The sequence below is a fragment of the Dermochelys coriacea genome, chromosome 21 (genome assembly GCF_009764565.3).
Source record: "Dermochelys coriacea isolate rDerCor1 chromosome 21, rDerCor1.pri.v4, whole genome shotgun sequence".
NCBI lineage: Eukaryota > Metazoa > Chordata > Testudines > Dermochelyidae > Dermochelys > Dermochelys coriacea.
In genome coordinates this window covers 14,095,466-14,122,707 of record NC_050088.1, presented here as the reverse complement: position 1 = coordinate 14,122,707, position 27,242 = coordinate 14,095,466, and the positions used below count along the sequence as shown (strand labels likewise).

The following is a 27,242-nucleotide window of genomic DNA, read 5'->3' as shown; positions in this document are numbered from 1 at the left end:
GTTCCAGGCGGAGCGGTGCCCCCGGATCCTGAGCAGAGACCCGGTCCCAGCCGGAGCGGTGCCCCCAGATCCTGAGCAGAGACCCGGTCCCAGCCGGAGCGGTGCCCCCAGATCCTGAGCAGAGACCCGGTCCCACCCGGAGCGGTGCCCCCAGATCCGGAGCAGAGACCCGGTCCCATCCGGAGCAGAGCCCTCTTCCCCCCTAGAGCTGAGCCCCCAGACCTTACGGTCATGCCCGGCAAAGAACCAGACCCAGAGCTGGCCCAGGCGACCCCAGCAGCCGAACCGGCCGAAACCCGGGCAGCAGAAGCGGCTCCCGCCTCGCCAGCAGGGGGCGCCCTGTCGCCTGAGCCCCAGCCCCCGGCCAGTGCTCCGGAGCGCGGGGAGGCTAAAGCAGGTGCAGGGGAGGGGAACAGGGATCTGATCAGAGAGGAGCGTCTGTGCCGGGGAACCAGGCGGACCTGGGAGCCTATCCTCGGGGTTCGGGGTGGGCAGGGGGAGGCTGGGGGTGCATAGAGGGGAGGGGGTTAGTCTGGTGGGGGAGGGGTGTATTTAGGGGATGGGGTGGGCAGGGGGTGCAAAGAGGGGAGGGGGTTAGTCTGGTGGGGGAGGGGTGTATTTAGGGGGATGGGGTGGGCAGGGGGAGGCTGGGGGTGCATAGAGGGGAGGGGTTAGTCTGGTGGGGGAGGGTTGTATTTAGGGGATGGGGTGGGCAGGGGGTGCAAAGAGGGGAGGGGGTTAGTCTGGTGGGGGAAGGGTGTATTTAGGGGGATGGGGTGGGCAGGGGGAGGCTGGGGGTGCATAGAGGGGAGGGGTTAGTCTGGTGGGGGAGGGTTGTATTTAGGGGATAGGGTGGGCAGGGGGTGCAAAGAGGGGAGGAGGTTAGGCTGGTGGAGGGAGGGATGTATTTAGGGGGATGGGGTGGGCAGAGGGAGACTGGGGGGTATAAAGAGGGGAGAGGGTTAGTCTGGCCGGTGGGGGAGGGTATTTTTAGGGGATGGGTTGGGCAGGGGGCTGCTGGGAGTGTATAGAGGGGTGGCGGTTAGGCTGGCAGGGGGAGGGGATGTATTTAGGGGATGGGGTAGGCAGTGGGAGGCTGAGGTGCCCAAAAGTATGACAGGGTTCCAAAGGAATTAGATAATTCAATGGGGGACAGGTCCATCCATGGCTATTAGCCAAGATTGTCAGGGACACACTCCATGCTCTGGGTGTCCCAAAACCTCCGACTGGACAGCAGGGGATGGGTCACTCATTAATTGCCCTGTTCTGCTCATTCCCTTTGAAGTACCTGGCCCTGTCTGTCAGAGACAGGATACTGGGCTAGACAGACCATTGGTCTGACCTGGTATGGCCCCTCTTACATTGATAGGTATCCGGGAGTAGGGGCGTGGGCAGTGTAGGCTGGGGGGGGGGTGTACTGGGAGATGGGGGTGGATGAAGAGGCTGGGGGTGTATTGGGAGGCTGGGATGAGCAGGGGAGGCTGGAATGTGTGTGTCTGGGTGCATGGGTGTGGGCAAGGGGGCTGAGGTGGGTTATTGGAGGGCTGGGGTGGGCAGAGGGGAATGGGGTGAGTTTTGGGTCATGGGGAGGCTGGTGGATGCATTTAGGAGGGAATGGGTTGGGCAGGGGAAACTGGGGTGGGTGTATTTGGGTGGATGGGGGTGGGCAAGGGAGGCTGGGGTGAGTGTCTTGTGCGGGGTGGGCGAGGGAGGCTGGGGTGGATGTCTCGGAGGGTGGGCAGGGGAAGCTGGGGTGGGTGTCTTGTGGGGGTTGGGTGGGGAAGGCTGAGGTGGGTGTCTATGGGTGGATGAGGGGCCAGGGGAGGCTGGGGTGGGTGACTGGGGTTGGATGGGGGAGGCTGGGGTGGGTGTCTCGGAGGGTGGGCAGGGGAGGCTGGGGTGGGTGTCTTGTGGGGGTTGGGTGGGGAAGGCTGAGGTGGGTGTCCATGGGTGGATGAGGGGCCAGGGGAGGCTGGGGTGGGTGTCTCAGTGTCTTGTGGGGGGTGGGTGAGGGAGGCTGGGGTGAGTGTCCATGGGTGGATGGGGGGCCAGGGGAGGCTGGGATGGGTGGCTGGGGTTGGATGGAGGAGGCTGGGGTGGGTGTCTCAGGGGGGTGGGCAGGGGAGCCTGGGGTGGATGTCACAGGGTGTGGGCAGGGGAGGCTAGGGTGGGTGTCCATGGGTGGATGGGGGGCCAGGGGAGGCTGGGGTAGGTGGCTGGGGCTTGTCGGGGGGAGGCTGGGGTGGGTGTCTTGGGGGGTTGGGCAGGGGAGGCTGGGGTGGGTGTCTTGTGGGTGGTGGGTGGGGGAGGCTGTGGTGGGTGGCTGGGGATGGATGGGGGAGGCTGGGGTGGGTATCTCTGAGTGGATGGGGTGGGAGGGGGAGGCTGGGGTGGGAGTCCCGTGGGGGTGTTGGGAGGCTGAGGTGGGAGTGTGTTAGGCACTAGGGGAATGCATTGAGAAGCTGTGTGTAGTGAACAGGCCAAGCCGGAGGGGTTGTGTCAATGGGGGTTCTGTGTCTTTCTAACATGTCTGTGTTTATTACAGAGCCACCCAGCTGCCCGTTGCACCTGGCAGTGGAGGACGTGAATGATAACTCGGTGTCCCTGACATGGAAAGCCCCAGAGCAGGCAGGCTCCACTGGCCTGGATGGATACCTGGTGGAGTGCTGCAGAGATGGAAGTAGGCTTGAGCTTTACTCCTTTATAAGCATGAAGAGCTGTATGTTAATGGGGAAGATTGTGTGACACACTGGCTGAGTGTGTCATGTCCCTGACTCATGGACAGGCCACACAGGGGAGGAGCTGGTTGAAAACCAGCAAAACATTTTTGTGTAAAATTTCTTTTTTCTTTGAAAGTTCCAAATAAATAAAAGTTGGCCAGCACTCTATAGAGGATAGGAGCTTACTATTGGTGCCAGATAGTGGGTTGACGCCAATAACTCAACGGGAAGAGGGCCATGCTTTTGGTGCTGAAGGCCACAGGTTTAATCTCCAGTGACAACCGGTAGTGGAAGCATTGCTCCCATGGGATAAAGAGACTTGATTATGTCGATAAGTAGCTACACGGGGAACATATTTTTAATAATGGGCTCTTCAGTCTAGCAGAGGAAGGTCTAACATGATCCAATGGCTGGAGGTTGAAGCTAGACAAATTCAATCTGGAAATTAGGTGTATAGTTTTAATGGCAAGGGTAAATAACCATTGGGACAATTTACTGAAGGTCGTGGTGGATTCTGCATGGCTGACCATTTTAAAATCATGATAGGATGTCTTTCTAAAAGTTCTGCTCTAGGAATTATATTGGGGCAGGTCTCTGGCCTGTGTTATATCAGAGGTCAGACTGGATGATCACAGCAGTCCCTTCTGGCCTTGGAATCTGTAAATCTATGAAGCCAAGTCTCTCTTCCTGAGCTGCATACTGGAGTCAAGAGACAGCGGTGGGAACAGCAGGGTGGTTCCTTGTCCTATGTTGGAGTCTCTGAACATTTGAATCACTACATATGAATGTAGATCTGGATGCAAGAAAGCTGTAAAAACATCAGGAGGAGGAAAAAGTTTGCAGAGGAACAGCAGGGGGTGGGAGGCTAGGGCTAAACGGAGGGGCACTAAGAAGGTCAGTCCCGAATTTTCAAACTTGTGTACCTCACTTCAGGGCCCTGTGGCCCAGATCCGCAAAGGTATTTAGGCACCTAATTCCCATTGATTTCAATGGACATTAGGTGCCTAAATCCTTTTGAGGATATAGGTCTGTGTCTCTATTTTGTCTCCTAAATAAATGACCTGATTTTCAGTGGTCTGTTGAAATCAGCAGGTATTGTGGCTGTTCAGTGCCTCTGAAAAGCAGTTCATATATTTAGGTGCCTATATATAGACATAGATCCCTAATTTGAGGCACTGAATTTTGAACATGTTGGCGTTATGTTTGATCAGCAGGTGCAATATATTTTGGCTTCAGACTCAGGATGATTGGTGAGGGGGTGGAGATAGGCAGAGAGAGGGGAAATATTTAATCCTCATGGATCTGAAAGGAAATGTAAGGAATAGGAAGAGAGGATTGGGGAGAGCTGGCAAGTTATGCTTGGCTGAAGCTGTAGGCGTTGGTTCCTGGGTTGAGGACTGGTGATGAGCTGGATGGTGGCAAACTGGATTGGACTAGGCTAGTGAAACTTGGCGGGCTGGTGGCAGCTGGCAGGCTCTGGTTGGCAAGTTGATGGTCTCTGATTAGCCCACTGGTTGCTTTGCTGGTTGATGGAATAGGGCAGCCTAGGGAAGGAGACCTTATTGGCTGGTGGCATTTGGCAAGTTCTCATTGGCGTCGGCTGGCTGATTCTTTGGGGCTGATCCTTGGCTGGTGGAAGGATTTGCTCCATTGTGTTTTTCAGACTGGTGGTTGGGGATGCCCTATTTGCATTTGTTGGTGCGTTGAGTTTTGGAGGATGCTGGGGAGCTCTGGCTGGGTTTGTTGGTGGGAGATTAACATTAGCTGGATGTGTGGGGCGGTTCATGAGCCTGGCAGGGTTGTGTGAGCAGGATGCTATGTGAACCTTTGGTTGTTCAGTTGGATAGTGGGGGTCCATGATGTCTGGTTGCCGCAGACCCTGGTTGGTGGGTTTGGGGCAGAGTGCTAGCCCCGGAGAGGTTTAGGGGCACTGGCTGGCTTGGGGTAACCCATGAGCCTTGGTAGGATGGGAAGCTGCCTTAATGTAGGTTACATTGCCACCAGCACCTAACACTGAACTGTGTAGTGAAGGAGGAAAAAGTGCTTCACAACCTGACAGTCCCACGTCTGGTGCTAAACCAAGCACCTGTTTGGAGAGAGCTGGGCTAATATCCAGTCTGCTATGATCCTTGATTGTATAGGGCCTGGTTAGTTGGTAAGGGAGCCCTGGCCATCTGGCAGTGGGTAGCTGTTGTGCCCTGGCTAGCTGGTTGGATCTGGGCTGTTGGTTGGTTGGGGCCGGCATGAGAGTTTTGGTTGGTTGGAAAGTTTTGGCTGATGCACAAACCTTGCTGGTGGCTGGGGGTGGAAGGGAGGGCTTTTGACCTTCGCTTGTTTGGGTGCTGAGGCAAGCTAGCTCTGGGGGGCTGCTTTGGGGGGGACGGACCGGTGGGTCTTGAGGACTTCTTCCAAGGCATGGATGTTTCTGGTTGGATGGCATGGCTGGCAGTCCTTACTTTGATTGACTTTTGGAGGCTCCCAAGCCTTGGCTGTCTAGCATGTTAGAGGTATTGTGCTCCCAAGCTGTGGCTGGTTGAAGGCAGCTGATTAGCTCTGGCTGAGGTTGGCCAGCAAGCCCTAGTTAGTGTTTAGCGGATGGTAGAGGAGTCCTAGCCTATTGCTTGTTTTGGTGCAGCTGTCAAGCCCTGGTCAGGGAGCCCCAATGAGTTGGCTTGGGGAGGCCAGGGCATGAAGATTGGTATGTTAGGGTGGATGACAAGCCCTGCTATGTGGCTGTCAACTCACCAGCAACTTGTGGTGTTGCCTGCTACGCTACTGACTCACCAGAGGTGCAGTGGGAACGTACAAAGTGGAGCAGGATGGAGCCTGAGGCTCGCAGCTGTACGGTCCCGAGGGGGAAGCAGCAATGCACTAGATTCTGTGCAGCACCTGAATGTGTAAAGTTCCTCACTTGTGGGCCATTTCCCTTCTGCAGGCTGTGCCCCATTTGGACACTGGATGGGACACTAGTTTTGTTTCTGAGAGGTTGATAAATACGAATGAGCTGGCTGGTGGGGATGGCTAACAAGCCCTGGTTGGTTGGTGGATCCAAGGGGGCTGGTGAGTGTTGGTTTACTGAGGCCGAGCGCTGGGTGAACAGTTCAGAACGAGCAATTTATTCAGTGAGTTTTGCCCCTTTTTCCTGTTTGAAAGTTGTCTGCTGTTCCAGATTGTTTGATGGATATTTTGTGTGAGTAAATTTCAGCCTGCATGAGCACTCCTTCGAGTATCTGGTATTCACCGTTCCATAGTCACACTGTGCAAATGGTCACCTCTAGCCACATGGCATTGTTTCTATTCCCTGACTGGATAACCTGACCGTTATAACTTTCTGCTGTCTTTGCCTGAATCAAGTAAGCAGAGTCCCACTGCAAGTCTGATTAAAACTCACCAAACCAGCATTACTCACTCTTTAACCAGCTCTGCTGCGGATGGAGGAGGCTGCACAGAGGTCTTTTGGGTTGCATTCTGTGGGGAATGAAATTGACAACTTGCTAGCTAGGGATTTGAACGGTGGCACAGGTGCATTGAAGTAGTTTTGGGAAACTCCCGTATGGAGAGAATTAGATTTTGTAGACAGGTGCATTGCACTGCCACAAAACTGGTCCCACATTGGGCCTATGAACATTGTCAGAATCCATTTAACTTCCGTCATTTACTTTATTTGGCAGTTAGCTTTTTTCCGCTTGTAACCTGCTGTCTGATTAAGGAAGATCTTTTGTTTGTTTGCTCCAGCTGAAGACTGGGTAGCTGCTAACAAAGAACTCTTTCTTTCTACCTGGTTCACGATCCGCAACCTGACATCCGGAGATAGACTTCAGATTCGCGTGAAGGCAGTGAATGCTGGGGGCATGAGTGTTCCAGCTGTCCTGGAACAGCCTGTTGTCATCAGAGAGATACTTGGTATGGTATTGTCCTCACTCTGTGCAGCCTATACAGAGGCGACACTGGTGCAACATTATGATAGCACAAAGAAGCACGGAAGTCAGTATGTGCTCAGCTAAGGTTGAATTCTCACTAACCCTTAACTCTGCCCACTGATGCATTACAGTATGGTTTTCGATTGTGATCAAATGCTATTTCTCAAATAATAGTTACTGGGTCAAATTCAGCCTGGATATAAATGGGTGCAACTTTCATTGATTTCAGGGCACACCATTTGGATGTCCCTGACCTGTGTCTAGACACTTCCTGAAAGACCACTAGATAGCTCATGGAATGTCCATGTATCGTCAGACCGCCAGCAAAAGGCGTTCATTTGAACGTTCTAATCATTGAAATAAACATTTGCTGTGTTATTTCAGTGTGTGCACTCACACTCCTCTATTTATACACTCATATCATCTGTTGGCTCACTTGTCCTTTGCACACTCATGTGTTGTTGCACATTCACACACATGTATGCAACTGTCTGTGTGCTAGAATGATGCCAGTTTATTTTGCTCGGAAGAGTTACGCACTGTCTGTGTGCAACATGGGAACGTGACTCACTTTGAACTGGCTAAAGAATCATGGTCCCCACACTCAGCAAAGCTCCTGTTCCTCTCGGCGGGCTATGAACATGCCACTTGTGACATGGGAACACAAAGCTATTTGTCAGCTAGCCAAGAGCAGACAGGACTGAGAAATTGTTAACCTGTGTGTTTTCATGTTCCTGTAACTCAAAGAGCTCAGTGGATTTTCTTTAAACACTCCCCCCGCCCCCCCAAAAGAAAATAAATTGCTTCTGAGAAATAACCCCACAGGAAAACTCTGATAAAGCTATCAGCAGCTGAAAAAGGGATGTAAAGCTTGAATGGCCATTGCTACGCCTGCCCTGCAGTATCCCATGTGGAGTGTGGAATGCTGAGGCCCTGTACATCATTGGCAGCAGGACTATGCGTCCCATCAGCTCATGTGGTTACAGATCATGGTTTCTATGATCACTGTGGAGAGGGATTAGGATTAAACCATCGTGCTGGTGGACGATGTTCTCTCGATGAGCCCCCTCCCCAGGAACGCAGTTGACAGCGGAGGTAATGCAATTTGTAATCCCGTCAGGCAGGAGCACAAACTGTGTCGGTATTCACATAAGGATTCTTTGATGTATTTGAATTGATGTATTTTGATTGCTACTGCCACCTTAGCTCCAGTGTGTTATTAGCATATGCAGGGCCTCTGGCCTCTGCCAGGATGTTGCAGGCAGCGTTGTTTAACCCTGCTCAGAGCAATTGTACACAAACCATTGTTTAATATGCCTGCAGCCACCAGCACCTTGTCAACACCTGTGCTTCCAGAAGCAGATCAACTGGTAATTTTAGCTGATGTCCCAGTGGAGAGGAGGCCTGTTTTAGTTCACTCTGCAAGTGAATTAAACTAAATCAAATTAAGGCCGTTTATTTCCAAATGAGTGTCCACAGAGGAGTTTAATGTGGTTTCACGAATCCACTGTAAATTCACACCTTTAGTTAGTTCAGATTAATTTTCCTGAGTGTCCCTGTGTAGACATGCCAGGGCTAATCTACATGGTGATTTGCTGGGTGGGAAGCCAGGCATGTGAATCTATAGCACACCAATTTCCATGCGAACTAAGCCACACTCTGGGACTTTCACTGCACTGTAGCAACGTGCAAAGGATGAGTTATTGCACGGCAAGCTGGTGTGCTCTAGAGTCACATGCCTGGCTTGCCACGCAGTAAGACGGGCCTACAGAGTTTAAGGTCAGAAGAGATCAACATCAAGTCTTAACTCCTGTATCTCACAGGCCACTAACCATCACCCAGCAGCTTTCTGAAAACACAGTCACTTCTGAAAACGCATGCTAAATAAAGAACACTGCACTACCGTGGGCAAATGTTTGAATCAGGAAATTCAAAGATGGGTCCTGAATAGTACAGGGTGAAATTTTGTTAGTGAATAAAGCAATTCTTTTGCTTTGTTTTTTGCTGAAAAATGCATTTTTCAGGGTCCGAAACATTTGCCGAATTTGAATTCGATGAATAGTTTCAACTGGAAATTGTTTCCAAAAAAGGTGACATTTTTTATTTCGACTCTTTTGTTTTAAAACGTTTTGTTTAGATTTTTTCATTCAAAACAGTGTTTCAGTTTTAAATCTGCCCAGTTTATAACACACACACACACACACACACACACACACACACACACACACACACACATAAAGGGTGGGAAACACCTGAAAGGCCAAAATTAGAATGAAAAACTAAAAAATAATAATTTTATTTTGAGTCGACCAACATTTTGATTCCAAATGAAACTTTTTCAAGTTAGTTGATGAAAACATTTATTTCAGGTTGAATCAAACAAGATTTTTTTTGGGGGGGGATGGATATTTTGGTTCAGCCGCCAAACCGAAAACATTGGAAATGAAAAAAGGAACTCTGCTCCTGAGCAAACTGTAACTTGGCCACCTTGCGTGGTATTTTATTTTTCTGTATCTATGGTATGTTGGCCAGTTTGATGCCTTCATGCTTATGCCCTGGGGCCAAGTTACAGTTTTGAGTTTCCTGGTTTCTGTTAAGCTAAAATCTCAACCAGAAAGTGGCATTAATCTAATTTTTGCATTTAATTCTAAATATGTACCTGTCACTGCTTTCCTCGCTGTGCTGGGAACAAATACTGTGCATGGCTTATTAATGTTGCATGTTTGTTCTGCTAAACCCTACTGTGCGTACGTCACTCTGCTCCATCTGTTATCTTCAATTTTCACTTATTTATTGATGCAGTTTACTTGTTTCAACAAATCATGTGGAGTGCTCAGAAGAGATTTTAAATAGCAGCAGACCCCTAGACAGACAGTTAAAAGCAGGAATCGGGAATTGTGATGTATCTGTTGGACAGTCAACACAATGCACATTTCACATGTAACTAGGGCAGGAAGAAGTGTTTCATACCTGGGGAAACAATTATCATGACGTCTCTGCCAGGGTAAGTTACACCTGACGATGTGTGTGTATAGGTGCTGAGAAGGATACACATGAATTAACATTTTTTCTTGGGGGTGTGAGATTGCTTTGTTCCACTGAGACTGATAAGGGCAAGCGTGGGCATCAGGGAGAAATTCCAGGACCAAATAGAAGCGTGCGAGGAGGAGATGCTAGCTCAGCTGTTGGGCAGGCCATCTGGGAATGTCAGGCATTCCTTCGCTACCCGCACCGCACTGCCTATGTTTTACTCCCACAGCTGTTTAGGCATCATTCAACTCAGATTTGATTCTAGACACCCCCACAATACAATATCCCTCCTAGAGGTAAGCCCCTGCACGTTTAATCCTGGGAGAGGCACACGCTTCTCTTATTATGTACTAGCATAAATCCTTTGCCCCCAAAGGAACTACCAACAAATGCAGCCATGGTAGAGTTACCCTGCTGCTATTTTGACTCTGGTAAAGGAGACAGAAAGTCCGTATACACACGCAAACATTCTCTGCTTCTCTCTGTACGTTCCCCAGGGAACACAGAAGTAAGTTTCCAGCACATGGTGTTAGCACCAGAGGTCCCAGTTCGTACCCCTCACCGTCTGGCCTGCACTCTTCTCTCAGCTCACAGTCAAGCAGGGAACCCCAGCTGCTGCAGGAAATGGTGCTGCATGACTTTTAGAAGGGCTCTCTCTCCTGAGTCCGTAGAGAACCAATTTCCCCACTAGGAGGCGCTGTGCTACAGGGAGGGGTGTTGGATGACTCTGTAGGGGGCGCTCTCTCCAGTGGGTGAGCACTGACCCCAATGACCCAGAGTGGTGCTAGGGGGCGCTATGCTGCAGGGAGCGGCATGGGTGACTCAGTAGGGGGCGCTCTTTCTGGAGCGAGTTCCGGTCCCAGCAATAGCATTATTTCGTGCTACACTGCAGGAGTCACAGCCATTAAGCTGCAATAAAAATACCAACACCGTGACCACCTGTGGGCAGTAACAGCTCCGCAGCCCCTGTTCATTAGAGACGGGATGTTCTGGCCCAACAGCAACCTGCCCAGGTTCTGCTGGAGAAGTAATTCCCCACTTGCTCCGTAATCCCCTTGTGTTGTGTTACTGGTGTGAGCTAGTAGCCACGCTCCAGCCAAGAGGTGGCTGCATTTTAGTGCCAAGTCAGCCAATCCTGTGCTGCCCAGGCTGGGAGCAGCTGGGGATACCTGGGACAAGAAGTGCTCTGGGGGCCCGAGATCTGATTTCCCGAAGCTCTCATGAAAACGACGGGCGTGTGTGACGTCTGCTTTGTCTAGAGCACCCGAAGATCCGAGTGCCGCGCCACCTGCGGCAGACGTACATCCGGCCCGTTGGGGAGGCGGTGAACCTGTTAATTCCTTTCCAGGTAGGTGATTGATGTTTCCAGTGAATAGCTCTTGGGCTTGGCCTCTGTCTACACAGCAAGCCCTCTCCCATGTGTGGAAATGCTGGGGGGAGGAGGGGGGCTCCATCCTTGTAGCAGGTGGCTCAAAGGAGACCACCAGAACAGACAGTGGCGGACAAGTGGGGAGGGAAGAGAAGCTTGAACTTGGTGGGGTGAAACAGGGGGAGCTAGTGGAGGGCTCCAAAAGGCATGTGGAGAGCAAAGAGAAAAGAGTGGTTAGCCTGCAACTGAAGAGCCACTGGTTCAATGCCTGGTTCTGCCACAGAGTCCCTGTGCCACCTTGGGCACGTCCCTTAGTCTCTGTGTGCCTCAGTTCCCCAGCTGGCCAATGGGGACTAGCAGTGCCCTGCCTCTCAGGCCTGTGTGAGGGTAAGTATGGTAAAGGTCGGCAGGTGCTCAGAGGCGCGAGGTGAGGAGAGCCAGGAAAGCACCATAGAGAGGTGTCAGCAGCTGCACTTTGCATGGCTCGAGAGGGTCAAGGCAGAGGAGACCTGGAGGGGAGTTTAGGCCCCCGGGACAGAACGGGAAGGCCACATGCCGGAGGAAGAAGAGATGATAATGGGATGCTGCCTGGCTCTGGAGGGTTGACGAGGAGGCCTGGTTGAGAGCCCAGGTGGTGGCCTTGGGAGGTCAGCCGGGCCCACGCTACTCGGGAGGTGGCGGAGAGCTGGGCTGAGATATGGGACAGGCTGGAGGGAGAAAGGAGCTCTGACAATTACAGGGCATGGGGAAATGCCCTTTCTCCCCTCAGTCAAAGCCATTCACCCCTCCCCCAGCTCCTTGGCACCAGGTCTTGGGGGAAGGCCCCAGTGGGATTTTACCCCCCAACCACATGGGGGGTACTGGGAACATACTTACTGCCCCACTGACTGGGTGGGAGGGGCTAGAGCCATACCATCAGGGTCTTCACACCTGGCAGGAGTAGGGAGGCTGCTGCATCCCCAGGGCTGTCCTCCATGCCCTGCCCCAACGCAGAGAGGGGTTGGTGGGACCCCTGCAGAGTGGAGGAGGGGGTTCCTGCCTGCTACCAGGAGCGTGACTCGGGGGCTTGGGGCTGTGTTTCCCTTGCTCACCTTGCACGCCACGTGCACCAGTGACTGGCTAGGACAGGGCATCCCCCAACTCTCTTTGGCCCCAGTGGTAGCTGTTGGCCCCAACGCCATGTGAAGAGCCTAGGGGCCCCAATGGGGGCTGAGCGTTCTGCCCTAGGGCCGCCCTGTCTGTTTACCTAACCAAACAGCTGCAAAGGTCTATTCCGCGTACCCTGCGATCCTCCTGCCCTGGCTCGTGCGGCCGAGTAGGTGCCTGCAAAGTGCTGTGCATTCTCCAGCCAGGTGCCTGGTGCTGTGATCTGGATATTGTGCCAATTAAAGCACGGCCGTAATTAACTGTCAGTGCCCTTCAGTGGGTGACACTCAATGCAAACGCTGAGTGCTCCAGAGCAGCAACCTTCCCCCCGCCCCGCTGTCCGCACATTCTGGTCTCTCTAGCAAAGGCAAGACAAAACGAGAATTGGACACTGTTGCAGCTAATTAGACTAGATTGTAAGAGTGGGTGGCCAGAGCCGGGAGCAGGGCGGGGCCATCGAGATGATCCTCTGTGGCTCCCACGGGAGGATCAGGGCCACAGGCTATCCGCTTTCGGATGGATGCTGTATTTTTTGGATGGATGCTGTATTGTTAGCCGTAGTCTTAGCATGCGTGGACCCAGCTGGCATTGTCCTCTTGAGGCTGTTGACTAGCAGCGACTGCTCCCAGGTACCACAGCTGCAGGGGAAATCGGAAGACGGGGCATTGGAAATGGCATTGCAGACAAGCCACAGATTCACCCACTAGGCAAAGCCATTCGCCCCCTAAAAATCTGACATCTCAAAAGTGCTCTCAGAAGGCACGTCTCTGCCCTATCCTGTGCATCACCAGCAAAGACCGCACAGGGACCACTGGCATAGAGCTGGCTGGGCGGTGCTCGGCTGGTGGAATGGAGCTGACCTGCTCTCCTGAGCTTTCTCCTCCACCTTTGTCCTAGGGAAAGCCGAGGCCCCAGGTGAGCTGGAGCAAAGCCGGCCAGCCTCTGGATCCCAAGAGGGTGACCGTGCGCAATGGTGACAGGGACACCATTTTCTTCATTCGCAAGGCAGAGCGCAGTGACTCTGGCCAGTACCAGCTGAGCGTCAAGATAGACAGGCTGGAGGACAAAGCTACCATTGACATCCGCGTGATCGGTAAGAACGGTACAAGCACTGGGCACGGGGCAGTGCCTGGATGGAGCTTTGAGCCTCTGCTGGCTCTCATGGGCCTGCAGCCATCAAGCAAGATTCCCTGCAGCACGGGACCCCTAGGATTCACTTCTGCCACCTGGCAGCTCCAGCTGGGCTAGCCAAGCCCTGGTGTGGCTGGGGATGGTGTTGCCAGCACCCAGCAACGTGGGGAGAGAGTGGGTTCGTTGTCCTTATGTGTGAGACGCTGGAAACTCCTGCAGCACCTCCCCGAGCAGGGTGCTCGGCCCACTGCCCTATGTATGTTCAGGAGGAAAGGTCTGCATGAGAAACACTGCAGGGTTTGGGGTTTGCTTATGGGCATAAGGCTAAGATGCCCTAAAGGGATGAATTAGAGGGTACAAAATGGATAGCAGGTAGGGACGGAGAGAGGGTCATTATGGGGTGGGGGGCAGAACTGATGTGGGGATTGGGGGACAGGGTACATATTCTTGCTAGACTCCTGGATGCTGCTGTAGGCTCCTGCACACATGAATAACCCATGAAATTAGACAGACACACATGCAGGTCTCTCCCTGCTCTGTCACCATGGTGATGGGCGCTATAGATTCGTAAGAGATGGGGCAGATTCTGGGTGAGGGACCAGCCAGGGTTCCCCAAGTTACTCCCACCCCATACTGATCCACAGAGCCACAACCCATGGACTCAGCAAAGCAGCTGCTGTCTCCGCAGGCAGGTGGCTGCATGAGCTCTCTGGCTACTGCTGTGAGCTGCCGTGCCCACCCCGTGCCTGCCAGGAGATGCCCTCAATGGCGGGTATGAGTCTCTGGTTGTCATTGCAGAGCAGCCGGGCCCTCCAGAGAACCTGAAGCTGGTTGACGTGTGGGGGTTTAACGTGGCGCTAGAGTGGAGCCCGCCGAAGGACAACGGGAACGCAGCCCTCAAAGGGTACACGGTCCAGAAATCGGACAGGAAGAGTGGGGTGAGTCTGTGGCGACTGCCTGGCATATCCCTCTGAGCAGCAGGACCTGGGGAGGGTGTACGGCCTGAGCTGAGTCAGACACTGCGGACATGGCAGCGGGGGACGGGGGGGTGTTGGTGTCGATAGCCTCATAACCTCCCACAGGAGGCAGCGCTGTGGAGATGGAGCCCCCTCCTGGGGTCTGTTTGCGCAGTGTAGGCGAGTCCTCATGTCGCAGCCCAGGAGTGCTTTGCACGGGGCATTCTTGGGTGCCTCCGAAAGGGTTGGGTTCCCAGCTCTGCATGTGTTCGGTTATTTGCACAACAGCCCCCAATCGGGATCCGGGTCCCGTTGGGCCGGGTGCTGCACAGCCAGGGCTCGCAGGCAAGACAAAGCAAGTGGCTGTAACAGCTGGAAAGCATGGGGTGGGGGGTGGCCCATGCCTTTACCCAGGCCAGCTCTGTTCACAGTGAGGTGGTTTGAAATTGGCTATTTCCAAAAAATAACAAAGTGAGCGAGAAATCAGGTGTCTGTCCAAGGTCCCTACAGACCCGACGTTCTCAGCTGGGAGTCGCCCGTAGGTGGCCCAGTGAAGTGAGCCTCGGAGAGGGGCTTGAAAGAGGCGAGGGCACAGGTCACTCCAGGAGGACGCTGCCCACCCCAGGGGGTGATCCGAAGAAGATGCACCAGTGGCTTTGGGCGCGGAGGTTGGCGCTGTAGGGGCAGCAGAGGAGGGGAAGTCAGGGCCACGTGATGTGGATAAGCAGGGAGGCACTAAGCTGTGCAGGACCTGAAAGGAAAGGAGCAGAAGCTTGTGTGTGATGACGTGGAGAAGGAGGAGCTGGTGGTGGGGCATGGGGCTCGAGGGACAGACGTGATCAGAACCACCTGCCATGGAGATGGTCTGTCAAGTGGAGTTTTCCCGGGGAAGCACTCTGAGGTGCGGTGCCTCTAGCCGGGGCATCTCGTTTCCAGCTGCTGCTGCCTATGGGGTGGCTGGCTGCTGCCCTGAAGGCTGGAGAGCAGTGATTAGCCCTGGGCCCAGGGCTGAGGAAGAGGCGGGTGCCCTTCCGATATGAGTGGAGAGTCACTGCCAGGCCCCTCACTACCCAGTGCTCAAGCCTCACGGTGCAACGGGACGCAGACCCGGGCCATAAACTGTCTCAGTGGGGCACATAGTTAGTACCACTTGGGGACTGCCCCCGATTGGCTGCTTTCCCCACTTACCCACCTCCTGGGGAAGAGCAGCCAATCAGATCTGTGCAGGAGGTAGACAAGGTTCTGTCCTCCCTCCCAATGACATGCCACCTTGTCAAGCGGGGGACTGAGGGAGAGCAGAGAGACCCCAGCAGCTCCACTTCCTCCCCACTCTTCCCCTTGTGAGCAACGGGGTCTGCTCTGCCTCTCCCCTCCCTGCATGCAACATCCTGCCTGGAGAGGGGACCCCGCTGCAGCCCCTCCCCAGGCCTGGGAGAAGAAGGTGAAGAACCCCAGGAACTGCAGGAGGAGAGATGTGACAGAACAGATGGAGGGGCAGAATTGATGGGGGACAGGATTGATCTGGGGGTTGGAGGGTGGAATTAATTGTCGGGCGGGGGAGTGGGCAGATGTAGAGGTCATGGCAGCTCCCCCCACTCCCCACTGCTGCTACTGGAGGAGGTCACGGGAGGGACTGTCCCGAGGAAGCATCTGGGAATAGGGAAGAGGAAGGCGGGGAGGTGGGGTGGCCTGGGGACGGGAGGAGGCCTGCCAGTTTCAGCATCTCTTGCTTTTCAGCCTTTAAAGCAGTGAGATTCCCGTTGCCCAACCCCACAGGCACCTGTTAAAAGACCAGTCGCTGCTGAATGATGCTTGGGCGCAGGCGAAAGGGAGAATGTCATGCAGGCAGGACCCGCTGAGTCAGGCACAAGGGCAACTGTTCTCTGTTGTGTCAACAACTGCAGCCTCTCCATGAGCAAATTGCTTACCCTGTGCATTAACGACTCACCCTGGCTGAGGGCCAGCTGCCATGCCTTGTCTGTCTTGCTCGGGGCATTCAGTGGCTTGTACTTTTTGCAGCTGAGGGAAGATTCTCCACCAGAACAACGTCAAAGAGAAAATCATGAGGCTGGTATCTCAGTAACGATCTGAGCTATCAAGAACGGCATCTTCTGTCAGTGCCTTTTTCTGTAGCTCGCCAAGCAAAAGGTCCCCAAGTCATTCTCGAGGTTATCCCAAGGGGAGACAAATCTGCCCATCTGTGTATCAGAGGTTTGCACAGAGAAGACAACCACGTGTCTCCTCCTGGAGGAAATCGGAGTTGTGGGCTGTGTTGGTTTTTGTTTTTTCATCTGCCCTATGGGTAATTAATAGGCTAAAATGACAATTGAGGGGGAAGGTATCAGGGTTGCCCAGATGAGGAATCTCTTTCTGTTCACCCCTCCCTGTTGCTCCCACTGCTGCGGCTACATGGCTTATTTTTGGCCCCAAGGGTGGCCCCAAGGACTGAGTAATGGGACAGGCCCTGGATTCTCTATTGGGCAATATAAACTGGCTATCAACAAGTTTAGGCTTGAAATTAGGTGAAGGTTTCTAACCATCAGAGGAGTGAAGTTCTGGAGCAGCCTCCCAAGGGGCACAGTGCGGGCAAAAAACCCTAACTGGATTCAAGACTGAACTTGATAAGTTTTTGACAGGGATCATAGAATCATAGAATATCAGGGTTGGAAGGGACCTCAGGAGGTCATCTAGTCCCACCCCCTGCTCAAAGCAGGACCAATTCCCAACTAAATCATCCCAGCCAGGGCTTCGTCAAGCGTGACCTTAAAAACTTCTAAGGAAGGAGATTCCACCACCTCCCTAGATAACGCATTCCAGTGTTTCACCATCCTCCTAGTGAAAAAGTTTTTCCTAATATCCAACCTAAACCTTCCCCACTGCAACTTGAGACCATTACTCCTTGTTCTGTCATCTGCTACCACTGAGAACGGTCTAGATCCATCCTCTTTGGAGCCCCCTTTCAGGTAGTTAAAAGCAGCTACCAAATCCCCCCTCATTTGTCTCTTCTGCAGACTAAACAATCCCACTTCCCTCATCTCTCCTCATAAGTCATGTGTTCCAGTCCCCTAATCATTTTTGTTGCCCTCCGCTGGATGTTTTCCAATTTTTCCACGTTCTTTTTGTAGTGTGGGGCCGAAAACTGAACACAGTACTCCAGATGAGGCCTCACTAATGTCGAATAGAGGAGAACGATCACGTCCCTCGATCTGCTGGCAATGCCCCTACTTATACATCCCAGAATGCCATTGGCCTTCTTGGCAACAAGGGCACACTGTTGACTCATATCCAGCTTCTCATCCACTGTAACCCCTAGGTCCTTTTCTGCAGAACTGCTGCCAAGCCATTCGGTCCCTAGTCTGTAGCGGTGCATGGGATTCTTCCATCCTAAGTGCAGGACTCTGCACTTGTCCTTGTTGAACCTCATCAGATTTCTTTTGGCCCAATCCTCTAATTTGTCTAGGTCCCTCTGTATCCTATCCCTACCCTCCAGTGTATCTACCTCCCCTCCCAATTTAGTGTCATCTGCAAACTTGCTGAGGGTGCAATCCACGCCATCCTCCCGATCATTTATGAAGATATTGAACAAAATCGGCCTGAGGACCGACCCTTGGGGCACTCCACTTGATACCGGGCTGCCAACTAGACATGGAGCCATTGATCACTACCCGTTGAGCCCGACAGTCTAGCCAACTTTCTATCCACCTTATAGTCCATTCATCCAGCCCATACTTCTTTAACTTGCTGGCAAGGATACTGTGGGAGACTGTCAAAAGCTTTGCTAAAGTCAAGGAACAACATGTCCACTCTTTTCCACTCATCCACAGAGCCAGTTATCTCGTCATAGAAGGCAATTAGATTAGTCAGGCACAACTTGCCCTTGGTGAATCCATGCTGACTGTTCCTGATCACTTTCCTCTCCTCTAAGTGCTTCAGAATTGATTCCTTGAGGAGCTGCTCCATGATTTTTCCAGGGACTGAGGTGCGGCTGACTAGCCTGTAGTTCCCAGGATCCTCCTTCCTCCCTTTTTTAAAGATGGGCACTACATCAGCCTTTTTCCAGTCATCTGGGACTTCCCCCGATCGTCATGAGTTTTCAAAGATAATGGCCAATGGCTCTGCAATCACATCCGCCAACTCCTTTAGCACTCTCGGATTTAGCGCATCTGGCCCCATGGATTGTGCTCGTCCAGCTTTTCTAAATAGTCCCGAACCACTTCTTTCTCCATAGAGGGCTGGTCACCTCCTCCCCATGCTGTGCTGCTCAGTGCAGTAGTCTAGGAGCTGACCTTGTTCGTGAAGACAGGCAAAAAAAGCATTGAGTACATTCGCTTTTTCCACATTCTCTGTCACTAGGTTGCCTCCCTCATTCAGTAAGGAGCCCACAGTTTCCTTGACTTTCTTCTTGGTGAAGAAAGGGATGGTGTGAGGAGTCTGCCTATAGTGGCACGGAGCCGATCTGTGACTGCTAGCAGCCAATATCTCCAACGGCTGGAGATGGGCCACCAGATGGGAAAGGCTCTGAGTTACTACAGAGAATTTCTTCCCAGATGTCTGGCTGGTGGGTCTTGCCCACATGCTCAGGGTCTAACTACTCACCATGTGTCAGGGTTCCTTCCCCACTCTGAATTCTAGTGTACACATGTGGGGACCCACATGAAAGACCTCCCTGAGCTTATTCTTACTACCTTAGGTTAAAAACTTCCCCAAGGTACAAACTTTGCCTTGGCCTTGAACCGTACGCTGCCACCACCAAGCGTGTTAAACAAAGAACTGGGACAGAGCCCAATTGGAGACATCTTCCCCCAAAATATCCCCCCAAGCCCTACACCCCCTTTCCCGGGGAAGGCTTGATAATAATCCTTACCAATTTGTACAGGTGAACACAGACCCAAACCCTTGGATCTTAAGAACAATGAAAAATGAATCAGGTTCTTAAAAGAAGAATTTTAATTAAAGAAAAGGTGAAGGAATCACCTCTGTAAAATCAGGATGGAAAATACTTTACAGAGTATTCAGATTCAAAACACAGAGGATCCCCCTCTGGGCAAAACCTTAAAGTTACAGAAAACAGGAATAAACCTCCCTCTTACCATAGGGAAAATTCACATAAAACAAAAGATAAACTAATCCACCTTGCCTGGCTTACCTATACTGGTTGCAATATTGGAGACTTAGATTAGGATGGGTTGGAGAAGATGGATTTCTGTCTGGCCTCTTTCAGTCCCAAGAGAGAACAAACATGTAAACAAAGAGCACAAAGAAAAGCCTTTCCCCCCAAAAATTTGAAAGTATCTTGTTCCCTTATTGGTCCTTTGGATCAGGTGCCAGCCAGGTTAGCTGAGCTTCTTAACCCTTTCCAGGTAACAGGATGTTGCCTCTGGCCAGGAGGGATTTTATAGGACTGTATACAGAAAGGTGGTTACCCTTCCCTTTATTTATGATACCATGTTTGGAGTTGTGAAGGAATACCCCCGCCCCAGGTCGGATCGGCAGAGACCCTGGGGGGTTTTCACCTTCCTCTGCATCATAGGACATGGGTCACTTGCAGGTTTATACTAGTGTCAGTGGTGGATTCTCTGTAACTTGAGGGCATCAGAGGCGGGGGGAGAACCAGCCATGCCCGGGAGAGGCAGCTGAGACAGGTGGTGCAATCAACAGGATCAGAGACGGTGGGAATGTCCAGGGAGATGAGGCTGGAGAAGGGGCCAGGTGGCCACTGGGTGCCTGGGGTGAGATGTTAAAGCTGGACTGCCAAGGCTGCGTGTCTGAGGATCTTGGCTGTGAGGGGCTGGCGGGGAGGCTCAAGGGAGGGATTATGAGAGGGGAGATGGTAAAATCCGGGAGAAAAGAGCCTGCGGAGAGCGACGGGCCAATGGAGAGTGTTGGGCAGGTCAGAGGGGCTGAGGTCAAGGATCCAGCAGAGGTCTGAGGAGAGCAGAAGGGCCAGGCCACCACCAGGCTCTGGGGTGAGCAGCATTCGCTGAGGGTGGGATGGAGGGCAGGGCAGGGGGTTCACACTGAGTGGGGGGGGTGGGTGCGAGTGGGTTGGAGGAGAGGGTGAAGGTGGAGTGGGGTGATGGCTGGGAGTGCCGTGGAGCAGGGAGAGAGCTGTTAATGCGGAGGTGAGGAGGAGAGAAAAGATGGGGGAGGGTGGAGGGGGGCCAAAGCTGGCTGCCATGCTGGCTCGGGCGGCGTGTCCATCTAGGGAATCTCAGCTCCTGCCCGGTGCCTCATGGGAGGGTGAGGCCTCGGCCAAGCTGGGTTCGGCTGCTCAAGGCAGAGGGGCTGCAGCGGGGATGCAGGCATGGAAAGACCGACTCGGTGCCTGGATGGAGCCCGGGCCCATAGCTGGAGCGCCAGGGCCCCGGGCTCCCCCCAGGGTCTGGGCTGAGGGGCTGCCTGCCAACCTGTGCTGTAACCATGGCGGAGGGTTGACCCCACTCTCCCAGCCCTGGGGCTTGCAACGGGAAGAGCCCCGGGGGCTGGGTGGGGTCTGCCAGTCCCTGCACTAACAGCCCGGCTCCCCTTGGCTTCCAGCAATGGTTCACCGTGGTGGAGCGCTGCCCCCGGCTCAGCTGCACTGTCTCGGACCTCATCATCGGCAACAGCTACTCCTTCCGGGTGTTCTCGGAGAACGCCTGCGGGCACAGCGCCATGGCGGCTGTCACCACGGAGCTGGCCCACATCCCGAAACCAGGTGGGTGCTGGGGGCGCCCAACAAAGAGGAGCGGCCGGGTGGGGAGGAGACACTCTCCCTAAGAGGTGGCCAATGGCAGAAGCGGGATCTCCAGCCAGATCCCAGGGCGGGGGCCAGACAGCTTGGCTGGGGAAGCTGCAGCCGGCCGCTGCTCAGCAATGCTGATGTGAGTGAAAGGAGGAGACCCAGGGTTTTCTTGACGTCGAAAGGTTGCAGCGTTCAGCTCCGATGGCTCGGGCCCTGCCTGCCTCGAAACGGGAGCGATCTCTCATTAGAACGGGGGAGTCCTAGCCCAGCCCTTGTTCCTGACCCCACCCAAGAGCCTGCGGTAGTGGACGGTACGGTGTGAAAGGCACACAGCTAGCTTAGAGCACTTTTGGGAAGCTCTGTGGACCTCTTTGGGATCCCTAACATTGGATTCAGCCCCTAGCTCCAAAGGCGGAAGGATATGAAAAATAGTCCCAATAAATGACTCTCTTAAACCTTTCTAAAATAGCTTTTTTTCCAGGAGGAGTGGTCTCCCTGGTAATTTCCCCGCAACCCATTGCTTTCTCTCCTGTGATCTCCTGCCAGGTAGCATGGGGTGGCACGGCCTCAGAGCTGCTCTCCCAGCATGAGATGTTGGGCCTCTGAGAAAAGCTGGGGGGCTGAGGTGGGATCTCAAGGGACATCAGGCTGTTGTGGGGTGGGGGTTCCCCTGGGCTGGTACAGAGCATGGGGCGGGGTCACATTCCAGTGACCTTCTCCTGGCAGGGTTTGATTCTGTTCCTGGGAGGACGGTGTTCTGGAGGAGTCCGTGCTTCTCGGCTGAGGGCGCCCCGAGCCCCACCTCTGTCTGGCACGAGCACCGGGGCACAGGCAGCTGCTGCAGTGACCTGCTGTTTGTTTCCTAGAAATTGTTTACCAGCCCGAGAAATACTTGGGCCGGGACTTCTCCGAAGCTCCCAAATTCACCCAGCCCTTGGCGGACAGGTCCACCACCAGAGGCTACAACACCCAGCTCTTCTGCTGCGTCCGTGCCTTCCCCAAGGTGAGACTCCGCCCTTTCCTTACCCCGCCTTTCCTCCGCCCTCCCTTGCACGTCTTGTCACGGGGAGGGTGCCTGAGCGACTGCCAGAGCCTGCAGTGTGACTGTGCTGGGTGCTTAGGTGGCACCAGATGACCGGCAGGAAGGAGTGGGCTCGGAGGCTGCTCCATTAGTGGGGTCGGTGTCTGAAGGGGCTGGAGGAGTTATCTGAGAGCACTGGGACTGCAGCGCCCTGTTTTGGCAGGTTAGGGGAGCACGCCAACCCTGTGGGAGGGGGGGTGCAGAAACTCTGCCCGGGCTCCCCAGCCACATGCACTGCCCTCCTCACATGGACTTCACTATGGCCTTGACGAGGCAGTGGCTGGAATGCGGGGCCAGCCGCTGCAGGACCTGGGTTCTAATCTTGCTGGTGCTGCTTATTTACAGCCTCAGGCAAGTCACGTCACCTCAGCCTTAATTTTTCCATCTCTAAAACGAGGCTAGTAATACTTGCCGGTTTCCCCACGGGGCTGCGGAGGGCAAGTGTGTTAGTATCTAAGGTGCCCCTCTCCATGGCATCAAGGTGTTTTACCACCACCAAGGGAACAGTGCCACCTGTGTGGTTAACCCACTCCTCTGCTGCACCAAGCCCATTACACGCACACACAGGGAGCTACCCCATTGCCCTGTCAGCGATGGGCATGGGGCCCTGGACGGCTGTTCCCCCAAAGGCCCTGCTGCATGCCCTGAGGTTCCTGTCCAGAAACTGACAGATCACACCAGCTGGGTGGTTTCTAATTCACCATGGCAAAGGGGCTCTTCAAAGGTCTCACTGCCAGGACCAGTGCAAAAAAGCCGTGAAGACGACCAGAGGCACAGCACTGGCTACAGGAAGATGCTTTGGGCTGGTGAGGTGCCTCCAGCTGCCGCGAGCAGCTGTTCGGGAAACGAGTTCATTTCTATGGCTAATGAAACTCGCTGTCTTTCAGCCCAAAATCATCTGGCTGAAAAACCAGATGGAGATTCGGGAAGACCCCAAGTACATTGCAGTGATCAATGAGGGGGTTTGCTCGCTGGAAATCCGGAAACCTAGCCCATTCGACGGAGGGATCTATACCTGCAAAGCGGTCAATCCCCTCGGGGAAGCCTCGGTGGACTGTAGGCTTGATGTGAAAGGTAAGGCTGGCGGCTCTTGTGGATCTGTTCCTCGTCCCAGCACTGGGGTTGCTTGTCTTTGAAAATCACAGCCTGAGATGTCCAGGAGCCTTCGGTGCCTGGGTCTTACTGAGATCTGGGGCATTAGGCTTTTTTAAATCTCAACCCTGAATGGTTTACTGAAACCCACGGCATTGCATTGGAATCTCCTCCTGCCTCACTGTATGTAGGAGGCTCTGACGGCTGCCATTTTGAGGGACAGCAGGGATTGAACCGGGGCCCTCCAGAGCGAAAAGCATGAATGGTGCCAGTTTGAGCTAAAGAGTCAAACCTCCCTCCCTGCCCTTCTGACAGTCTGGCCCAGCGGGGGACCTGTAACACCCACTCCTCAGTGGGTGACATGACTGTGTCATGGGGGAAGGGCTGTATCTGCCCCAGATTTAAGGTGATAGGCAGCAGGCTCTAGTTAGGACATTCCCAGCACCTTCTACAGCCCTAGAGACAGATGCTACCCTTGGTGCAGCATAGGCGGTGGATGAGCACCCAATGCCCATAGGGAAGGGCCCCAGGCCGGCCCTTCATTAGTACTTTGGGAGTGAGGAGGACCATATAAGCACCTTGATGGGTTGGGTAGGGCGTGCATCCTCCATAGCCCATCAGGTGGAGACTGCTGGGTGGAGACTGCTAATAGGAGAGCCAGCGAGAGCCCCATTCCAAGGGCTCAGCATCTTCATCTGTGCCCCGGTTTTCCAAAGCGCTCAGCACCCCCCATGGACATGTGGCCAGAACCGTTGTGATGCGGAAAGCTGTCCACCAAAGCGGGGCCTAGGTCCCTCACTGAGCAGCTGCCAGCTAGTCGTGGCTCTCCGGGCCACGACCTCATTGCCATTCTCAGAGCCTTCCCAGCTCGCTCCCCGGGGCGGGTAAGAGAGGTGCGCTCAGGCTGGAAGGCCTCTGGGTTTCCAGTAGAACGTCCCTTATCCATCTCACGTGGCCTTTGTGCACAAGGCCCGGCACCCAGATGCTATAGCCCCACGGCTGCGGCTAGATGAGCCGGATTTGTGCCTGGCTCCCCTAGACGCCCCTGGCTGGAATGAGGAACTGTCCCGTGGCGATCCATGTTTCCTCCCTCTGGAGTGCCACAGCGTCACCGTATTGCCCTACTGCGATCTCTTTAAGCTGAGCTCTGTGGCTGGGATATTAGGCTCCAGGGGTGGCAAAGAGCCTCTGGCTATACACTGGGCTTTGTAACAGCTGCGCTAGGGTTTCAGGCTGGTGTGGGGTGCAGCCAGCCAGAGCCCATCTGCTGAGCTGCCACAGTGTACAGGGAACCAGGAGCGCTGTCTGGCGACCAGGCAATGGCAGTGGCACACAAGAGCACACAAGGGCACCTCCATTGGGAAGGCTGAAAGTAGGAAGCTACTAGCCAGTTAGCCAGATCGCCGCTCTAGGCACCCCTCTCCCCACAATATAAACTAGCAACCCAGCTGCTGGCCACACCCCTTACATCCTGCACAAGTAGCCCCCTAAGCAGCTAGGCTGAACAGACACGCCTGGCTTCGCGGCCTAGAAGTCACCAAACTTGGCCTCTGTCGGGCCACGAGTGGGAGTGGTTCTGTGGCTGAGAGCCTGCTACCTTACCACTGCCCCTGGGAGGTGAGCAAGAGCATTGCAGCTGCTCATAATGGAGAGGCGATGAGGACATGTCGTCCTGAGACTGTCTGAGGGGCTCTAGTATTAACAGCTTGAATCACACCCGAAAGTGAAGCCTGAGCGGGGCTTGGGCACAGGTGTTGGGTGTTCACATTGGCTTGCCCTGCCGACATCGGGCAGCCGTGTTGCACAACCTGCAGCTTTTGACTAGCCCTGCAGGGCAGCGCCAAGTGACATGCTCGACATAACCCTTCTGCACAGAGGGGCTGGGCCTAGGACCCAGCATTGCAGGGATCAGCGGGGAAAAGGGACACAGCTCCTGGCTCAGTTGAAGATGCTAGAAGGCGCCTGGGGACCTGCTATCGCCTGCAAATGGCTCCACTGGAGAACCACCATGGTGGGGCCTATCCCCTCCCTGGAATGAGCTGGCACTGCCCATCAGCACCCCCTGGAGCTTGCCCTGCTGCCTGCTCTGGGGTGACCTCAAAACAGGTGCCACCCCCCCACCCAGCACCAGCACCCACAGTCAATGAGAGCCCGTCCCCGTCAGTTGCCAGCTGACGTAGGGATGTGAATGTCCAGTCGCTCACTGGCACCCCCTGAGAGGACTCAGTGGAGATACCAAACAGGCCCAGCCCTGGCAGGCCTCACAGCTGAGGGAGGGTTCACGCCCCCTCAGTCCCCATCTACAATAGTGGCTCAGCATCACTGTGGCTGCATCCTTGCTGGGCTAAGCGTACTTATTCTGTCGGCGTAAATGCATCTGCAGTGACAGGACCCCAGCGGGCTGAGCTGGTGCGGACCCACTTCTGGAGAGTGTGATGTGGCTGTAGAAGCTAGGGCTAGTGACCGACATAGGGGAGTCACATGGACCCTAGGGGAGCCAAGCCCTCAGGTGGGGACAGTGTCACTCTCCAGAGCCCTGGCCCAGGCTGGAAAAGCTAGAGCACCACAAAGACAGGTAAGGAGATGACACCTGGGTTCGTGACTAGGAGCCATGGGAGCTGTGCGTGCAGTCCAGCAAAGCGGAGCGGCCATGAGTGCAGCTGCCAATACCTTTAGGGGAAGAATAGGAAGAGGAGGAGCGCACACAGCCTGGGAAGATGGCAAGGGACCCGATGGTGGCAGGGCAACAGGTGGTGGCTTGAAGCCAAGGCGGAATGGACAGAGAAACATTCCTACATCAGACGAGTGGGTCTGGGTACTGGATTCCCTGAGAGCGGGGTTTGTGGCCCCCCCATGAGGGCAGAACTTGAGGGGCAGGGCAGAGAAGATGGTGGTGGAAATGAAGGATGGCGTTGACCTGCAGCACGAGTGGCAAAGGCCCAAGGGGCAGTTTCCTGACTCCGCTATGGGATTGTTTTTCACAGTACCCCAGTGAGGGCCGTGTGGCGGGTCTGAGGAAGGACAAGGTAGGTTGGCGTCTAGATGGGGCTATAATCAGGCCAGTTGGGGCAGGGGCATCCGGCCCCAAGGACCCAAACACGGTTGCTACATTTTAGGTTGTGTGATCAGTACCATCCCCGCTTGCCCCCTGTGGACCGCCTGCTGGTGGAGAGAGGGCTGTTTGCGCGATAGGGCATATTCTGGCCAGTGCAGCATGGTGGGGATGGGGAGCAGAGACCCGGGCCTTGCTCTCACTGTGTGAGTCTGGTGACAAGCCAAGCCCTGTGAGAGAAGTCGTTCCCAATCCTGGGGCCGTGCTGGGTGGGGGTGGGTGGGGTAAGGGTGGAGGTGTGTGGAGAGCCCTGTGTCATTAGTGGGCATGTGGGTGAGGGGACCTCTGGCGTGTTGGGGAGCACAGAGTCTTTGGGAGACATCCATGGTCACAAACAGGGAAATGAGTGTAGCCGGACGCATGGAGGGTAGGGGGTGGGCATGTACAGGGAGAGCAAAGCATCGGTCGGATTCTGGGGAGCATCTGTATATGGGGGTCCAAGCCTGGGCCCTTGGTGCTCATGCAGGGGGAGTAGGACGGGGCCAGTGGGGAGACAGATGAGTGGAGCTGGTGCCTGGCCATACAGTGGGAGGGGCAAGGGGCAGGACACGTCTGTAGGAAGAGAGCTAGGCCAGAGCATGAGAGGACCCTGTGTGGGCGTCGGGAAGCAGCTCTGGGCCAGGCTTTCCCCTCTGAAGCTGGACAGACGGGTTGCACAGCCTCTCCTTGCCCCCCAGCCCCGGCGGCTCCGGTCTCAGCATGGCACCGTCCCGCTGGCTCAGGCCTGCTCTCTTTGCTCCATAGACGGAAGCTGCAGCTTGGAGTGAAGTTGCCACTTGGTAGCGTGGGCAGCAGAAATGCAGTGGACCCCGGAGCCTGCTGGCTTTGGCCCTGTCCCCAGACCTGGGATCGTCTTCAGCTCTGTCCCGCTCTGAAGCAGTGTCCTGTGGCGGCAGCCCTGCTCCGGCGCTCCAGTCCCCAACGTGCCTTTAGCTGTGACAATAAAAAGCTTCCCACTGAG

At 54.4% G+C, this 27,242-nt stretch overlaps 1 protein-coding gene across 2 annotated transcripts; it reads left to right on the top strand.

The window, feature by feature from the left end:
- Positions 1-94: 94 nt before the first annotated feature.
- On the top strand, positions 95-27,242 carry MYBPH (myosin binding protein H). Of its 2 annotated transcripts, none has more exons than XM_043500600.1 (11): positions 95-397; positions 2,546-2,680; positions 6,456-6,623; positions 10,930-11,018; positions 13,083-13,278; positions 14,115-14,254; positions 20,810-20,969; positions 21,863-21,999; positions 22,965-23,151; positions 26,154-26,195; positions 27,026-27,242. In XM_043500600.1, the coding sequence occupies exons 1-10, from the start codon at positions 232-234 to the stop codon at positions 26,162-26,164; spliced, it is 1,389 nt and encodes a 462-aa protein (XP_043356535.1). In that variant the 5' UTR covers positions 95-231; the 3' UTR covers positions 26,165-26,195; positions 27,026-27,242. The 2 variants fall into 2 exon arrangements, with proteins under 2 accessions (XP_043356535.1, XP_038236023.1); XM_038380095.2 differs by lacking the exon at positions 27,026-27,242 and adding an exon at positions 24,061-24,062 and having other exon boundaries at positions 26,154-26,497.

Excerpts from the sequence above, each read along its gene's own strand:
- MYBPH (XM_038380095.2), top strand. The coding sequence starts at position 232 with ATGCCCGGCAAAGAACCAGACCCAGAGCTGGCCCAGGCGACCCCAGCA. Across the intron at positions 2,681-6,455 it reads GGAGTGCTGCAGAGATGGAA|CTGAAGACTGGGTAGCTGCT; the intron begins GTAGGCTTGAGC and ends TGTTTGCTCCAG. Across the intron at positions 6,624-10,929 it reads TGTCATCAGAGAGATACTTG|AGCACCCGAAGATCCGAGTG; the intron begins GTATGGTATTGT and ends TGCTTTGTCTAG.